At 35.2% G+C, this 18,875-nt stretch overlaps 1 protein-coding gene across 12 annotated transcripts in view; it reads right to left on the bottom strand.

Annotated features, from left to right (window-relative positions):
- Positions 1-18,875, bottom strand: part of ERBIN (erbb2 interacting protein) — a 118,399-nt gene that overhangs the window by 50,767 nt on the left and 48,757 nt on the right. For all 12 annotated transcript variants that reach the window (XM_065905676.1, XM_065905675.1, XM_065905674.1 and 9 more), the window contains 4 exons: positions 16,819-16,936; positions 6,125-6,203; positions 3,935-4,024; positions 1,806-1,862 (listed from right to left, as the gene is read on the bottom strand). In XM_065905676.1, coding sequence (XP_065761748.1) covers positions 1,806-1,862; positions 3,935-4,024; positions 6,125-6,203; positions 16,819-16,936 — 344 coding nt within the window. The remainder of the gene's footprint in view (positions 1-1,805; positions 1,863-3,934; positions 4,025-6,124; positions 6,204-16,818; positions 16,937-18,875) is intronic.

Raw genomic sequence — 18,875 nt, 5'->3', positions numbered from 1 at the left:
AAATACATTGTAAAATTTTAAAAGTGTCTCCATCTCAACTTGCTGTAGCTAACATGGGCATATCTGGTCCTACTTCATTTAAGATCCAGCTTCCTACTTCAAGGAGAAAGTAAAAGCAATCATCTCTCAAATTTCCTCCTGCTTATCTCTAAACTTTCTTCATATTTAACTCATTTTTACCTTCTCTTCTCCTGTCTCAGATGGAAAATATACATCATTTGTGTTTTTGGTACTGGGCCCTCCAGGTATTAAATTTCACTGAACTATACACTTAAAACAGCTTTTTCACTGTTCGAATCTTTGATCATAAAAAGATCTGCTCACACACACACACAAAAAAGATCTACTCACATAACCTGAATGCACATGACTTTCCTGACACATAAAACCATGGCCTCTTTTTAATTTATGAGGCCTTATATATGGTAAACATGTCTTTAAAAAAGCAATAAAGAATTACATTTGCAAATACATGAGAGAGTCCAATCTGAGGTTAAAATTAAAATATAAGAAAAAAAATTAAAATATAAGGAGATAAAATAAGTGAATTACCTATGATATCAGAGACACCATATTAACTGTAGACTTAGCTATTTCAGTAAACAATTTATACCCTGATTATTCAAATCTCTTAACAGTCAAGTTCTGAGCTAATGATTCATCAATGCCAATACCAAATCTCCAAAAAGTCAAACCTTTTTGAATTTTAATAAGGATAATTCCCATTTTAATTTATACTAACAACCAACAATATACACTGTAATCATTCCAGTCTTTTGGGAATCAAAACCATGTACCTTCTTGCCCTCAGAGATTTATACTGATGGGTTGGGGAAGAAGAAGGATCAAGTACATGTGCACATGAGAATATGCTAGCCAGGTAGGAAGAGAGTAAAATCCATTTTAAAAATTAGACTAATGTGGTAAATGTCATAACTGATATAAACAATATGCTACAGAAGTTGAGTACACAGAACAACTAACTCCTGGAAAATGGGAGATGCTTCTATCAAGAGGTGACAACTCTTGACAAATAAATTGCAACAGGAGACTGGGAAGTTTTCTGTAAGGGTCAGATATTTTAAGCTCTGCATACAGTCTCTGTCACAACTACTTGACTCTACCACTGTAGAGCAAAAGCAGCTATTAACAACATGAGAGTGAATGAAATGAATGAGCTTCTAATGAAATGAAATTTATTTAGGAAAAAATAGGCACTGGGCCAAATTTAACCAGCCTGTAGTTTGCCACTGCCTGTATAAAAACGCAGTAGTGAATCAGGATGTTTTAAGATATATCTTCAATAAAGGACATAGACTAGCGCATTTTGAGGCTGTAGATCTGTTTTCATTTTCTTTTTTGCTCTTGGACTGTCATCTCCTCCTGATGTTAGCTTACCAGTAGGGGGCCTTCCATCCTATTTCTAATGTCAACTGACTAAACCATACAAGTTCTGAGAACTAGAGTTATCGACTTCACACGGAAGACTTTATGGATCTCTCTAAGGAGTACTAAGAAAGAACTGTAGTCTAAAAATGGAGACCTTTATTTGGGACTCAGGTGGGCTTTACGTGGTTTTGACTTTTGTCACCCAAGACTGAGTTCCAGAAAGCTATGAAATCACTAATAAATACTAAGAGATGTATAGATTGTTATATTGAACGCCACTAATTAAAACACAATGACCACAAATGTCAGTCTTTTAAAATAATTTGTACTCATATTTTAGATAATAGAAAATTAATATTTCTCTAAGAATTTAAAATGCTGAACTAAATTTTGGAAAAGATAACATCTTTACTTACTTTGGCAACATTTTCAACTGGTTTTCTCTAAGTTCTAATATTTGGAGTTTAGTTAATCTGCAAAACAAATAAAATAAATCAAGCACCTATGACAAAGATGAAGAATTTAATTAACGAATTAATGTCATCCTCTAAAGTTTTAAAGCAACCAATATTTATTGTGTAATTACAATGTGTAGAATCCAGTGTTAAAAATTGCACAAAAATATAAAGACAGAAAAGACTAGTTTTGCTCTTCAAAATTAATGCGGGAGAAGCTGCAGTAAATATTTCTAAACATATCCAAAGCACAAAGTAATGGTCCCCTAATGTCAATCCTAATAAACTTTGTGCATTTTAATGAAATTTCCCCCCAAATTATTAGTCATTAGTAGATTAGAGAATAACAATTTAAGTCTAGAGTTGAGGTCTGAGAGAGAAAAATAAAGAAACACAACAGGACATGGAAAGGGAGAAATCCTCTGGCACTTCAGTGATGCACGTTCCAATAAGATTAGAGGATAAATGAGCAGAAGAACTGGTCCAGAAGTGCTTGCTAATGCTACAAGTGGCAACCATATTACAATATACAACATATCAAGTCAACAGGGTGTATACTTTAAACTTAGAGTGTTACATGCCAAATATATTTCAATTTTAAAAAGTGGTCCAAATGCCAGACACAGAAATCTAACAAGTACATGAAATGTATGTATATATGTGTGTACATAGATCCATATATATGTGAATGTATATAAAAATACAAAGTATTATAATGTGGGTCCCACAGTTCACTGGGCTACAACAATGCCCCAAATTCTTTTTTCTTCATTGAAGTACAAATAACAAAAAACATTTTGTTAGTTTCAGGTATACAACATAATGATTTGATATCTGTATATACATCTGACCATTGAACATGGGCATCAGAAGATGGAGTAACCACTTGAGCTAAAGTTAACCCACGGTTGACCCTTGAAAAACATGGGTTTTAATTGTGTGAATCCACTCACATACAGATTTTTTTCCCCAATAGTAAATACTATGGTACCACACGATCTGTAGTTGGTTGAATCTAATGGATTTGGAACCCGGGATACTAAGGAACTATAGATATGGAGGGCCAACTGTAAATTACATGCAGAGTTCGACCATGTTGGGAGGATCAGCACCCCTAACCCCCTGCATTGTTCCAGGGTCAACTACATTGGGAAATGGTTACCAGAACAAGTCTAGTTAACATTTGTCACTATACTTAACGATGAAAAAATGCTTCTTCTTGAGAAGACTTTTAAGATCTGTTCTCTGAAGAAACTTTCAAATACACAACACAGTATGGCTAACTACAGTCACCGCGACCTTACAGCCCCATGATTTATTTTATAAACTGGAGGCTTGTATCATTTGACTGCCTTCACTCATTCTGCCCATCTCTACCCACCACTCCACTTCTGGCAAACACCAATCTTTTCTCTGTACTTATGAGGTTGGGGTTTTGGTGGTTACTTTAGATTTCACATTTAAGTGAGACCATATGCTACATCTCTCTTTAAGGAAAAAAAAGAACATTGCCGTATTAACACATATTTGGATAGCACTTTCTCTAGTAATTAATTTGAACACAATAATAGCTTAATACCTACTGTTCATTTACTGATTCATCTTTTCATTAGAAAAATTACTCAGGGACTATACTACAACAAGAAGCACAAATTTAAGGAGGGCGCAACGGGCTGGACCCCAGAAACACATTTTTCTTTTCTCTAGAACTTCGATTACAGTGAAGACAGATAAACCAGTAATTAGATCATTTAAAAAATATGTAAGTGCTGAGAATAAAGCATTCCATCTCAAATATACAAAAATTATTCCAATTTAAACCCATTTTTATGTACTTTAAAACCAACTCTTAAATTCCTTTTTTCTTTTAAATTTTCACTGCTTAGTTTTATTTGGGAAAATAGATTCCAAGTCAAAATAACAAGTGCTGAAGAAACTATAAAAACTACAATGCTTGGAAATAATTACAAAAGAAGAGCCCACGAAACTGTAATTAACAGTATTGCTAAAGCAACCTATAGTTTGGTAAACTTTGCAAAAGTTTTGTTAAGAGCTAACAAGAGAAGGTTTTAGAAGAAACTATAACTTACCTGCCAAAATTAGCTGGCAAGAACTCAAGGAAAGCATCATTCAGATATAACTGGGTTAAGTTTAACAGCTGAGAAAATCCATCAGGAAGCCTATATAAAATAAACCAGGATTTAAATTTAATTCATATGCAGAATTTAGTCTCCTATTAAAATCGAAGAAACAGTCTAACCAACAGATGTTCTTAACAGATAACAGCTATCTCTTTTATGAGTGATCCTCAAATTGAGATTTACCTTTTATAATAACTTACAGCTTCAATGTCTGTATCTTCATCATTTTGTAAAAAGGAAGTAAAGCAGTATTTGTCTCAATAAGATAAAATCTGCATATAACAGTCAACTATGAATGAACCTCAACACAGAGAAATGTATTTAGGACGTGACTATGACATCAGTAGGCACTCTTGAAATTCACCTTATCTACCAGAAACTGAAAGGACTAAATAAAGAATTCTAACTTTGACAGTACTGACTTTTGTTGTTGTTGCTTATCTGCTAAGTCGTGTTCAATTCTTGTGATCCCATGGACTGCAGCCCGCCAGGCTCCTTCGTCCATGGGGTTTTCCCAGGCAAGAAAACTGTAATGAGCTGCCATTTCCTTCTCCAGAGGATCTTCCCAACCCAGAGATTGAACCTGCAACTCCCGCATTGGCAAGTGAATTCTTTATCACTGAGCTGCCTGGTAAGCCAGCTGATTTTTAGGGCTAGATAATTTTGTGTTGCCAGGAGGCTGTCTTCTGCATTAGCACCTTAGCCTCTAATCACTTGAAGCTAGCACTGCCCACCACAAGTTGTGTAAACCAAAAAATATCTCCAGAATTTACCAAATAACTGTTAACAGCAAAACTGTCCCCATTTGAGAAGTACTGGTTTCAATTATTTTCCATTTCAATATTTGGTCCCTAAATAATCAAATAAAGATCATATAATTTTATAATGACCAAATGAGAACTAATATGAAAAGCTGAATGACATTTAGGGTCATATAAGAACCTATAAATAACTTTGCTTTTATTTCCTCTGGCTAACAAAAGAAATTACACATCTAGAACTTGATGCTAGAATAGTATTTTCAGGTAAAGGTAAAACATCATCTTACACGTTTTCCTTTACATGTTTGTCTATGTTTGGAAAAACCTGATAAGTTTGTACAGTAAGTCCGCTACATACAAACCTTGAAGCTGTGAGCTTTCGAAGATGCAAACCTGCATCTACAGATTCAAACATGAGAGTCCACGTGTCTGGAATACACTGTCATAGGCATGTGTCCTCTGCAACTGGTTGTGCTTCTGTGCACTTTACTGAAGAGTATTATATACAGTAAGAAGTAGTATGGTATCTTTATTTCAAGCCCAGGATGTGCAGAAGTAAGCATAAAAGCAGTACTGATGTAGTTGGTAGTACTGTATTTTTCTAGGTACTATATTGTAAGATTAAAAATGCTATCTTTACATTTTGTTGGGTTTTTATGTATTATTTGTGTGGAAAGTATTATAAACCTATTACAGTATTGGGTATCTAGGCTAACTTATGAATAAACTAGCCTTATGAATGTGCTCTCAGAATGCAACTCGTTCATATGTAGGGGATTTACTGTAATATGTGAAAGCTGGTTTCAACTTTCATTTTAGCTATACTAAGCTATGCTTTACAATATTCATCTTTTGCTTTGTCATTCTATTTTTTCAAAATTTAACAGCTCTGTTACTAGGAAAGCATTCTGCTTCAAGCCATTATGATCACAAAAGAATATGTATGACCTTTCATATATAATACAACCAATCACCTAGCTTTTTCCTTTTTTGTTTTAGCTTTTTGACTTTTCAGTTTTTCTTATTATTTTCAAAAGCTTGAGTGTGTCACACATTGGATGTGCAAGTGAAGACATTCTTATATTGCACAAGTAGCACTGAGCTAAGCAGGCCTAGGTTCTAGTCTCATTTTTGACATTAACTAACCATGGGACTTGGAGAACACCACTTGCACTATCTGTATGGATGTCAGATTCACCTTTGTAATAAATGGGGTTGGAAAGAGTATTAAAAAGGCTCCTTTTTAATCTAAAACTAAAATTTTGTATAGATTTAAGATTGATATGAACTGTTGATTCAAATGTAGAAAGTAGTATTCTACTTTATCAGAGTTGCTTTATTCACATATGTAACTATAATTCAAAGGAGAAGAACTTACTTGGAAATAGGATTTACACTGGCCTCCACAACTGTCAAAACTTTACAATTTTTTATATTTTCTGGAAACTCTTGTATTCCTAGAAAATGAACAAATAATCATTAAGTGTAAAGAATCTATTACAAAGGAGAAAATCATAACAATATTAATAATTAACGTACACTTTACAGATTCAAAATTTATCAACAGAGTAGAATCTTGATAAACTGACAACACCAATGTCAACCAAACAGAATCACCTCCACAACAATTTCTCTCTTCTCTTTGGCCTCTTTATGACAACTGCTAATTATCAGACATGACTAAGAAACTAAACAACAACGACAAACCATCTTATTTAGTTTTACCCTCCTTTCCTTCTCTCTGTTCATCAGAAAATCAATGCCTTCTCTGTGTGGTGGTAAGGACACAAAATGCAGAATAATCGGCATTCTTCCTGTGTTTTCACATAAAAAGAGGCACTACTTTAAAAAAATGTTCATTGGAGTAGAGTTGAGTTATAATGCTGTGTTAGTTTCTGCTGCACAGTAAAAGTCAATCAGTTAAACATACAGATACATTCATTTTTTAAAAGGTTCTTTTCCTATATAGGTCATTACAGAGTATTAAGAAGAGTTTCTTGTGCTATACAGGAGGTCCTTATGGTCCTTATTATTTATCTAATTTTTATATAGTAGTGTATAAAAGAGGCATTACTTTTAATATCCTGGGTTCCAGATTGAGCTGGCCTCTAATACATATAGGGTAACAAAGCTGAAAGCAAAGCTGAAGACAAAGAGGTATTGATAGAGAATATGCATCAGATATGTCAATGGACATCCCTGAGGCAGTTATACACCAATACTTCTGCAAAATATAATGTAAACGTGATAAGTCAAATTATGGTAGAAGTTTCTAGGCACGTAATCTTACCTCAACTTACCTCAGCAAAAATATAGCAACAATAATTGAGTTAGCAACAATTCATAGACCAACTTTAAGTAGCACTATTGTAATCCAGACTAGAGGAATGCAAATTAATAACTTTAAAAAAATGTTCCCAAAATTCTATTAATAGAAAATTCATTCCTTCACCAACACAACATGACTATTCAAGATGGCTGACACTGGAGGGTCACTGAAGGCTCTGTCAACTTCATGAATGTACAATTCTAGGCAAGTTTATTACCGAGCCAACCACAGAATTTCAGATGATGAAAAATTAAATGATACAAAATCATCAACTGGCAAATACTACAGCAATAACTGATCAGTCAAAACTTATCAATGGATACTATAATTAGTGGGTAAAAGAATGAAGAGAAACAGTAATATCAATATAGTTTCAAAGCTTCTCCCCCAAAATGCATATTAATTTTTAAGAGGGGAAAGAGTAAAGAACTCTCCTAGGCACCAACCACTTCAGCTATTTAAAAGTTAGCAGTTACCAGTATCATCATAGTGCAATTCATCTTAAGATACACTGGGAAGGGGTGCAACACCTACTGTCATATTCCTTCCCCAAACACCAACCTGAATTTAATCATAAGCAAATATCAAACAAATCCAAATGAAGAGAAGTCCTACAAAACTGGCCAGTAATCATCAAAACTATCCAGTTTAAAAAAGCTGAAGACAAAGAAAAACTGAGTAACTACCCAGATAAGAGATGATGAAAGAGAACTAGCTATGGTAAATATCTAAACCTACTACTACTATTACTACTACACACACACACATGCATGCACATCAACCGAAAAAATCTGAGTAAGACTGGGAGACCGTATCAATGTCAGTATCATTACTGTTCTATAATAACTGCAGTTGTTACCAATGATGGAAACTAGGTGGTAAGTACAAGGGTACCAATTTGTACTGTTTCTTAAAAATGCATGTAACTCTACAATCATCTCAATAACAACTTCAAAAATCTGGGCTCAGTGGTTCCTTAAGGAAAGGTTTTTATCATTGTTGTTGTTATTAAAAGTCAATTTCCCTAAAGGTTTCAACATGATTCATTTTAAAGAACTTTTGCTAGAATTTACAGAGTTCATGTAAAGCTTCAAATCAGAAAATGTTAACACTGATGAATATCTAATGATATTAAGGAATTACTGTTAGCTGTTTTTTATAAATTGTGGTAATAGTAGAGTGGCTTCATCTTGAAATATTTATGTATGAGAGAGATTGCTTGGCAAAGTATAAGGTATACATGTAACATACCGGTATGTTACACTTCTGGTTGATAGGCACATCAGATTTACTGTATTATTCTCTACTTAGATAACAAGATTTTAAAAAAAGGACTTTAAAACAGCTATGGTACTTAAAGGGAAAAAATTAACTAAATGATGGGGAGGAAAAGATTAAATATAAGAAATGGAAACTTTACAAATGATAAAAACAATACATCTAAATGAAAAAACCACAGGATAGGATTTAAAGATTAGTCACTGCAGGAGAAAACGTTAATGAGACAGAAGACACGGCAATAAAAACTAGCCATTCTGAAACACAAAGGGCAAAAAGTAAAGAAACCCAGTGATACCTGGGACAATGTCAAACAGATTAACGTACTTATCTATCCTTAGAAGTCTCTTTATAGGCACCACAAAGAGTACTTGTTCTATGAGGGGAGAATCTTTGCCTCTCTTGTGCATTACTGCAATAGGACATGGTACATAGTTACCAGTGTCACTCAACAGCTTCCAAATTTTTTACCAGGGGGCAATATCAATTTTCATACTACAATGCCTATTTATATCTTGCCGACATTTGATGATATCTTTACTTTTTGCCAATAAACACTTTCTGAGAGGGTTGAAACTCACAGACATAAACGAGATATGAACTAAAACTAGATATTTTCCTGATATTTCCTAGAAAGTGAAAGTCACTCGGGCATGTTCGACTCTGCAGTCTACGGAATTCTCCAGGACGGAATACTGGAGTGGGTAGCCTTTTCCTTCTCCAAGGGATCTTCCCAACCCACGGATCGAACCCAGGTCTCCTGCATTACAGGTGGATTTTTTACCAGCTGAGCCACAAGGGAGACCCAAGAATACTTGAGTGGGTAGTCTATCTCTTCTCCATTGGATCTGCCTGACCCAGGAATCGAATCAGGGTCTCCTGTATTGCAGGAAGATTCTTTGCCAACTGAGAGCTATTTCCTACAGTTGAACACATTTTCACATTTACTGATCTATTTAAACTTAAGTATAGCTGATAAACTATATTACATCTCAGGTGTACAGAATAGTGATTCAGTATTTTTTACAGATTATACTCTATTAAAAGTTATTACATGATAAAGGCTATACTTCCCTGTAATATAAAATATATCCTTGATGCTTATCTGTTTTATACATGTTTGTGCTATGTTAAGTCATTTCAGTCATGTCTGACTCTCTGCAACCCTATGCACTACAACCTGCCAGACTCCTCTGTCCATGGGATTCTCCAGGCAAGAATACAGGAGTATGTTGCCATGCCTTCCTCCAGAGGATCTTACTAACCCAGGGATTGAACCTACATCTCCTATGCCTCCTGAAATTGCAGGCAGGTTCTTTACCACTAGCATCACCACATAGTAGATTATATTTCTTAATCTCATGCCCCTAACTGGTCCCTCTCCCCTCCATGGAGGAATCAATCTCCCTGACTTCAGACTATACTACAAAGCTACACTAATAAAAACAGTATGGTATTGGCACAAAAACAGAAATTGAGATCAATGGAACAGTATAGAAAGTCCAGAAATAAACCCACATACCTATGATCAATTAATCTACAACAAAAGAGGCAAGAATAAACAATCGAGAAAAGACAGTCTCTTCAATAAACAGCACTGGGAAAATTGTACAGCTACATGCAAAATAATGATTAGAACATTCTCTAACACCATACACAAAAATAAACTCAAAATGGATTAAAGTTCTAAACGTAAGACCAGAAACTATAAAACTCCTAGAGGAAAACATAGGCAAAACACTCTCTGACATAAATCACAGCAGGACCCTCTATGACCCACCTCCCAGAATATTGGAAATAAAAGCAAAAATAAACAAATGGGACCTAATGAAACTTAAAAGCTTTTGCACAACAAAGGAAACTATAAGTAAGGTGAAAAGACAGCCCTCAGATTGGGAGAAAATAATAGCAAATGAAGCAACAAAGGATTAATCTCAAAAATATACAAGCAACTCCTGCAGCTCAATTCCAGAAAAATAAATGACCCAATCAAAAAATGGGCCAAAGAACTAAACAGACATTTCTCCAAAGAAGACATACAGATGGCTAACAAACACATGAAAAGATGCTCAACATCACTCATTATCGGAGAAATGCAAATCAAAACCTCAATGAGGTACCATTACACGTCAGTCTGACTGGCTGCTATCCAAAAATCTACAAACAATAAATGCTGGAGAGGGTGTGGAGAAAAGGGAATCCTCTTACACTCTTGGTGGGAATGCAAACTAGTACAGCCACTATGGAGAACACTGTGGAGATTCCTTAAAAAACTGGAAATATAACTGCCATATGACCCAGCAATCCCACTGCTGGGCATACACACTGAGGAAACCAGGATTGAAAGAGACACAGGTACCCCAATGTTCATCGTAGCACTGTTTACAATAACCAGGACATGGAAGCAACCTAGATGTCCATCCAACCAGATGAATGGTAAGAAAGCTGTGGTACATATACACAATGGAATATTATTCAGCCATTAAAAAGAATGCATTTGAACCAGTTCTAATGAGGTGGATGAAACTGGAGCCTATTATACACAGTGAAGTAAGTCAGAAAGAAAAACACCAATATAGTATACTAAAGCATATATATGGAATTTAGAAAAATGGTAACAATAACTCTAGACGTGAGACAGCAAAAGAGACACAGATGTATAGAACAGTCTTTTGGACTGTGTGGGAGAAGGTGAGGGTGGGATGATCTGAGAGAATAGCATTGAAACATGTATATTACCATATGTGAAACAGATCACCAGTCCAGGTTGGATGCATGAGACAGGGTGCTCAGGGCTGGTGCACTGGGATGACCCAGAGGGATGGGACAGGGAGGGAGGTGGGAGGGGGGTTCAGGATGGGGAACACATGTACACCCATGGCTGATTCACGTCAATGTATGGCAAAATCCACTATAATAGTATAAAGTAATTAGCCTCCAATTAAATAAATTTTTTTAGATGTAAAAAATAAAAATAAAATGCAAGTCAGATCATTCTCTGAATGACCTGACTCAAACCCTTCCAAGTGATTCCACTTGAATGAGAGTAAATGTCAAAGTACATACAAATACCTACAAGGCTCTACCTTTTTGCTACCAAATCCCTACCTTTCTGACCTCTATTCCAATCACTCCCATCTTGCCCACTATGTTTTAACTACTATAGTCTTCTGTTTCTCATACATTCCACGGACACTCTCACCTTACAAACTATACACTGCCTGTTTCTTCTTTCTGGTACATTCTTACCTTAGACATATGCATCGCTAACTTCCTCACTTCCACCAAATCTTTGTTCTCACTTTCTCAATGAGGCCTAACCTCAAAGCTTGCGTTAGCTTGTCTCCAAAGATGGCTCTTTCATCCTCATACATAAAGTGGGCATAACCTGAATTTTATCATGAATTACTTCTTCATTCTTTAACAATTTCAACTACCTGTTCCTTTTTCATTCGCACTTGACTTCAACAGTGTTCTTTCTTTGTCATGTACTCTTTTCATAAGAATTTGACTCTGTTGCTAAAATTTAATAAAATGAAGACACTATTAAACATGGCTATCCTGCTCAGATTAATCTATTTTGGTTATACAGAAGAGTTCTCTCTTTACTGCTAAGAAAGAGAAAATACCTCCTGAAATCTAATCTAAGAACTGGCCTGGTACTATCAGCTAGTCCTTGGTCTTTCTATGAACAAGATGCAATTAAAGGGAGACCTTGGTATTTCCCTGTTGAACTAAGCAATTTCACATAATACCAATATTTAAGGAGGCCCTTCTTTAACCACAAGAGATCAAGACAAAAGTGTATTTGTATTCACAACTTAACAAAGACAAAATGTGAATCTTGTCCAAGCCATCCCTTCTAACGTGTGACTGCTGCTACTTTATTGATTATAGCTTTAGCTTTGCACTAATCTGCCCTCCCTATAGATAACATTTATTAATATTCTCAATCACATAATTATACTTCTTGACAGCATTCCATCCATAGCAAACACTCATATTCTTAAATCCTCTTCTAATCATCAAGTACAAGCCCAAATCCTCTAATAGTCCTTTAGCACCTGCTGTGACTCCCCTTCCATTCCCATGGCTCAATCACAGGTAATCCTGGAGGTCTTTGTTTGGAGGGCATCAATATCCCTCCAATGACCCAAATGTACAACGTAAGTTAATAGTGGTTCTTTACTGTTTCTGTATTTTAAAGGCTATGATAACAAATAGTACAGAATGTAACACTGATTTCCAGTCAAGAGTCTGAACCAGAAATTGCAAACTTCAATGATTATACTGGCTAGGGGATAACAGATGTATGGTTAGCATCAGGTATAACACAGTGAGTGCTAAGGCCTATGGTAAGGCACAGTGACTGTACACCCCACTTATGGTCTACATTAACAACACACTTAGCAGTGACCAGGGATCACCAGACTGTGTTTTTTAAGTTCCATGTCAGTTTAACACACGATTTTTCTTCTTTGGTTATCTTAAATAAGCTGATTTATTAAAACAGCTGAATTTAAACAACATTAACTACTAAGCAAATCAGCAACTTTAGAAATTTTAAAACAGAAAAATAAGTGACTTCCCCAGCAATCGATAATTTCCCTTGTAATCAATATATCTTCTTTGAACTTAAAAGTGAAGAGCCTTTTACAGTACTTTGTCCCCAATCATCAGATTTTCTCAGATTCAAGGAACTGCTTCCTGTTTTGACCCATCAACTTTCAACCCATTCTTTCTGAATGTTTTGACTCAGTTTTAAAAAGGCATAATTAACCTCTCCAGCATTCCCATATCAGACAGAAAGACCTGAGCTACTCTTTCTGGCTTCTCTCCGTTAAAATTTCTAGTTTTTATTCAGTGTGCTTATATAGAGAGAATTGACAGTTAGATAGTCTTCATTTCTTTTCTCTCTCCATCAGCTTTCTCTATCAACCCCTTCTGCAAATTATTTTAATCACTATCCCTATTAGTCTGCTCAAGAAAACAGGCCAGGACTTCTCTGGCAGTCTAGCAGCTAAGAATTCATCTTGCAATGTAGGAGATGCAGGTTCAATCCCTGATTAGGGAACTAAGATCCCACATGCTGCATAGTATAGCAAAAAAGAAAAAAAAAAAACAGCAGCAGCCACTGGAACACAATGGATATTAAATGCTAATTTCTCTAACACCAGTTGCTATTTGCAGTGGCTTGGCATAGCAGTTTGGTGAGCTTTTCCTTTCCTTAAAAAGATAACAATAAACCAAAACTTTAGACAAGAAAAAGAATAAATTAAGACTCATAAGTTAAGACTTTAGTTTTATCATCAAATATAAATGATAAAAAGTGAATTCCTTACAAAATGAAGAAAAATATCAACACCTTACATTTATGTACTTCCTGTACACACACTGGTTCACAGTGTGGTTAGCAGTCGCATGAGGCAGAACGGGAAGTGGTAATATTGATGAAATTATGTATAGTCTAACTGAGAATGAGATTAATTTCCAAATATAGCAACACGGCAAATAAACAAAGAAGTAATGATCAGAATACAATTCAATTTTTCTCTTTCTAAATAAATATTTTAATCACTAAGCCATATTACTTGGCCAGTGAGAAACACTGGAAGAAATATCAAAATATCAGAAACTAAGAAAAATGAAAGGAAAGAACCCTAAAGCAAGTGCTTTTAAATAAATACAGCTTGCTGAAACACTACTAAAGTATGACACAATGTTTCCTGCCTCCTTCCAAGCAGGGAGTATATAGATAGTAAACACGAAAAAAATATGTTTTATTAAGATATAATAGAATATCGTTAGATTGAACTGATATAAACACCTCAAAGGAGAATACTAGAACTTCGATACAAGATTAAAGCATCTTATACAACATTTAACATGATGAGATGTTGTAATAGAGAAAATATTTAGGGGTGCTGCTGCTGCTGCTAAGTTGCGTCATTCGTGTACGATTCAGCAACCCCATGGACTGCAGCCTATCAGGCTCCTCTGTCCATGGGATTTTCCAGGCAAGAGTACTGGAGTGGGTTGCCATTGTCTTCTCCGATTTAGGGGTGTATTTAAGGGTAATTCAATTTTCTCATTCAGAATAAAAGATGAAACTCATCCATCTCTAACATAATGGCCATCTTAATACTAAATGTAATTAATTCCATAATTTGATAAACACTGCTTTCATTTAGCATGCTATCCTTTCTTATAACCAAGCTGTTAAATATACAACTAATGAAACTCAAATTTCTCATAATCAACCACATCACCCTATAATATGCACAATATATTCTTGTTTTCAATAATGTAGACTTGGAGTTCTCTGGCGGCCTAGTGGTTAGGATTCAGGGTTTTCACTGCTGTGGCCTGGGTCCCTGGTCAGGAAACTGAGATCCCACAGGCCATGAGGCACAGCCAAAAAGTAAGAGTAATGTAGACTTGTATAAGCATATACTTGAGGATTACACAGTTAATTAAAATAGTCTCAACTCTATAAAAGTAAAATGGGTTAATTACATCAGCTGTAATGATGACTATCAGATAAGGAATTAGAAGTACTAGAATTTTTGTCAGTCAAGGTAATGGTTCTGACATAATCATAGCTTCCTGTCTCTCCTCACTTACTTTGTTCACCATCAATGAAATGTAGTTGCATTGAGACATGAGTTTAAGACCAAGAAGAGAAGAAAACAAACAAAAGGCAAGGGGCTGATTCTGCCATTTAAAAAATAGATGAGATAATCAAAATCAACTTGCTTTTTAGTGAAATAAACTGTAAGGTTTTATTGACAACTATAACTAATGCCATTTTCTTTCAAAGTAGAATACTTAAGTGCTTATCCTAAATCTTTTGGTCACATAGAAATTATCTCTAACTCTTCAAAAAAAACTCACAAGCTGACAGAATTGTACAAAGCAGGTTTTCAATAACCTACAAAGAATTGCTGAAGCTAGAATGAAAAAAAGAGAGAAACACTATATAGTCCAATGGGTTGTCATAATTCAAACATGCTATTCTTTGTGTGAAAGTCTAAGATATTGATGGAATGATGTTGTAGGGCATAATTGCACAATTCTCAGTTTAGAGAAGTCAGTCTGGAATTAGTGCATTTTCAGGAGGATAATAAAGCATGTGCATTATTGAGCAAAGGAATAGTTTCAAACTATGAAGACTAATAACATTGCTTACTAGCCTTTCCCAGGTGTATGTGATTTTATCAGTAACACCAAAGAGTAGAAGAGATAACCCTTCAGCGTGGAAGGTTACACTCACTGACTTCTAAGGCCACAATCCCAAAGGTCAACAATGCTGCTTCACTGTCAGTGTATGTGCAGCTACAATGGTAATGGGTTAAGTTCATTTACTTTGGAATTTACGCAATACTTGCCACTCTATTAAGCATGAGGAATGGAAACAAATTTCAAGCTGCCCTTGAAGAAGCTGAGGAAATTAATTAACCTCAAATAAAATCATGAGAGGAAAACTCTTTAACAATTAAAAACCAGCTGATCTGAACTCTACAAAAACAACAATGTCACAAAAAGAGGGGCAAGCTGTGTCGAAGAGACACAACTGAAAGCTAAATGTAATTTTTAACTTGGTATAGGCTGGGCAAATAGCTAAAAAGGGCATTATTAGGTAACAGGGGAAAATATGGTGTCAAATTTCTTGAGTGATAATGATACTGTGGTTATGTATAAGAATTTCTCTGGTCTTGGGAAATGCTTATTCTAATATTACTCCAATATATTATAATATGCTCACTCTAAAATTTTTAAGTGTTACTTCTCTCTCACTTCAAGGTAAGGAGTTAACAATTTGGAACATCTCTTCCACACTTTAATGTTTATCAAACTAGGCACACAAAACCAAGACAGTGTACCCCAAGAGAACAGTGACTATGTCCTTTCACTTTTCATCATTAATTTGTAATCCAAGCTCCTAATAAAGTATTTGGCGCAGAGTGGTCTCTTAATAATTTGAGATAAATAAATAAATAAAACATCAATTTGCTGATGTTCAATTCATTAATGTAGCACAACTTTTTTTTAAACTTTAACACTACACTGTAAGTATTTCATGTCAGTATCATATGGAGCTACATTACAGTCCATGCTTACAGATCATTCAAAATGTGTGATCAACAACAGACATTAGTTAGTTGTTACTTGTTTCTCACCATCACAAACAAGGCAGTAAATAAATACATGAAAAAAGCAGATTTAAGGACACATAAATATGTATATGCACATATCCACAGCATTTCAATTAAAGCTATTTTAAAATATTTATACTTTTTCTTCACTTTGCTTTAAATTCTCATAGATTTATACATATATATATAAACCTAATATAACTGACTACAATCTGACTTTTTAATCCTTTTTTATCTGGTAAAATACAAAAGAAATTTTATTTAATTAACATGTCCCCAAGCACAAAAGTTAGAAAGAAAAACTCTTACCATTCTTGCTGACATCCAGTTCCCTGAGATTAATGAGATTTGCAATAGATGCTGGTAATGCTGTTAAATCATTATCTGGCAAACTCAGTTTGTGTAGAGACTGACAGTTAAAAAGTTGCTGTTGAAACAAGGTAGAGAAGAATTTTGATTATTCCTTCAGTTTCCTTAAATATGTCATTTATTAACCTTTAGAAAGACAAATATTATCAATGTCATTAAAACTGAATGAATTATACCTACATACATACCAGAGAAGATCTCTTATTATTTTATGCTATTACAGATCTGAATACAATTGGACTACTCAGAATGATTTATATCCTCACACTTCTACCCTAGGCAAAATACACTTAACAAAATCTACCATATGGTGTATATTCTGTTAGGGTCATAAGAAATAAGTTGCTGCTAAATATAGTACACTAAAAGAGCTTCCCCAACGGCTCAGATGGTAAAGAATCTGCTTGCAATTCAGAAGACCCAGGTTCAATCCTTTGGTCAGGAAGATCCCCTGGAGAAGGGAATGTCTACCCACTCCAGTATTCTTGACTAGAGAACTGCATGGACAGAGGAGTCTGGCGGGCTATGGTCCATGGGATAGCAAAGAGTCGGACACAACTGAGCAACTAACCCTTTCACTTTCACTTTGAATCTTACGTTTCAAGCATCCTTATTCCAAAATGTAAGTTCATAATTTATATAAATTCAAATATGTAAAATTGGTTTTAAATGAATTAAAATATAGAATTCTGATTTGAGAGAGAAAAATAAAATAAGGGAGCACACATACTGTTATGCTAAAATCACAATAATGAAAATGTGACTTAAATATATTTAACCAAAGGCAGTAAGTATGTGGGCTACGTTTAACTTCATACCAAAAAAAACCTTTGCAGAGTACAGAGGATTTTTAGGGTACTGAAAATACTATGTTTGATTGCATAATGATGAATACATGTCATTATATGCATTGTGCTATCCACAGAATGCACAATGCCAAGAGCAAACCATAATGTAAACTATGGACTTTGGGTGATTCTGATTTTTCAACACAGGTTCATCAGTTCTAACTACTGTGATGGTTTAACTACTCTGGTACCAAAGTGGGGTGTTGATAACAGTGGAAGCCATGCATGTGTGGGGACAGGGTACATATCTGGTAAATCTATGTGCATCTGTTAGTCACCTACTCGTGTCTAACTGTGATCCCACGGACTGTAGCCTGCCAGGCTCCTGTGTCCATGGAATTTTCCAGGCAAGAATACTGGTGGGTTGCCATTCCCTCCTCCAGGGGATAGTCCCGACGACCCAAGGATCGAACCCGGGTCTCCTGCACTGCAGGCAGATTCGTTACCATCTGAGCCATTATGTGGCCTTGGGAAATCTCTATACTTGCCTCTTAGTTTTGCTGTGAAATCTAGAATTGCTCTAAAAAGTACAGTCTTTAGGAAAAAACAAAACTGTCTGCGGGATGGCACTGAATAAATCCTATTTAGGGAGAGAATTCTTCCAAAAGTGGAAAACTGCTAGGCAAGATAAGTGATTCAGTTATTCGCACTATCAAAGCATCCCTCTCTCTTTTCAACACAGTCCCCAAAATGAGACCTCACTGGCGGTGATTAGAAAATGGGACTAATTTTGGTCTTCCATTTTCTCTAGGAGACGTAGCTAAGGAAGATAAATTCCCTGCTGAAAAATAACATGCAAGGAAACAGTCAATTACAAAGCACCCTATCACAACCTAGGGAAGAAAGTCATGAACATACAATCCACAACTTCTAATATTTTATCCATAGCTATATAAAGAGCTCTTTATAAGACAATCTTGGATGGTGCTGGCTTTCAGAATGATTTTACTACTATACTAGTCACCCAAAGAGCAACTCTTCCAAAACAAGGCTGTCATCCAGGATGTATATAAACACACACATAAATCTAAAACAAATATTTTATGTTACAATAGATACATGCAACACTCTAATTTTCTACTCTATGATAGTTAGGGTTACCAAATAAAATACAGGATGCCTGGTTAAACTTGAAGTTCAGATAAACAA

The sequence above is a fragment of the Muntiacus reevesi genome, chromosome 14 (assembly GCF_963930625.1).
Source record: "Muntiacus reevesi chromosome 14, mMunRee1.1, whole genome shotgun sequence".
In the NCBI taxonomy this organism is placed as follows: domain Eukaryota; kingdom Metazoa; phylum Chordata; class Mammalia; order Artiodactyla; family Cervidae; genus Muntiacus; species Muntiacus reevesi.
The sequence above is the reverse complement of the archived record's forward strand: the minus strand, read 5'-3'. Positions and strand labels throughout refer to the sequence as shown.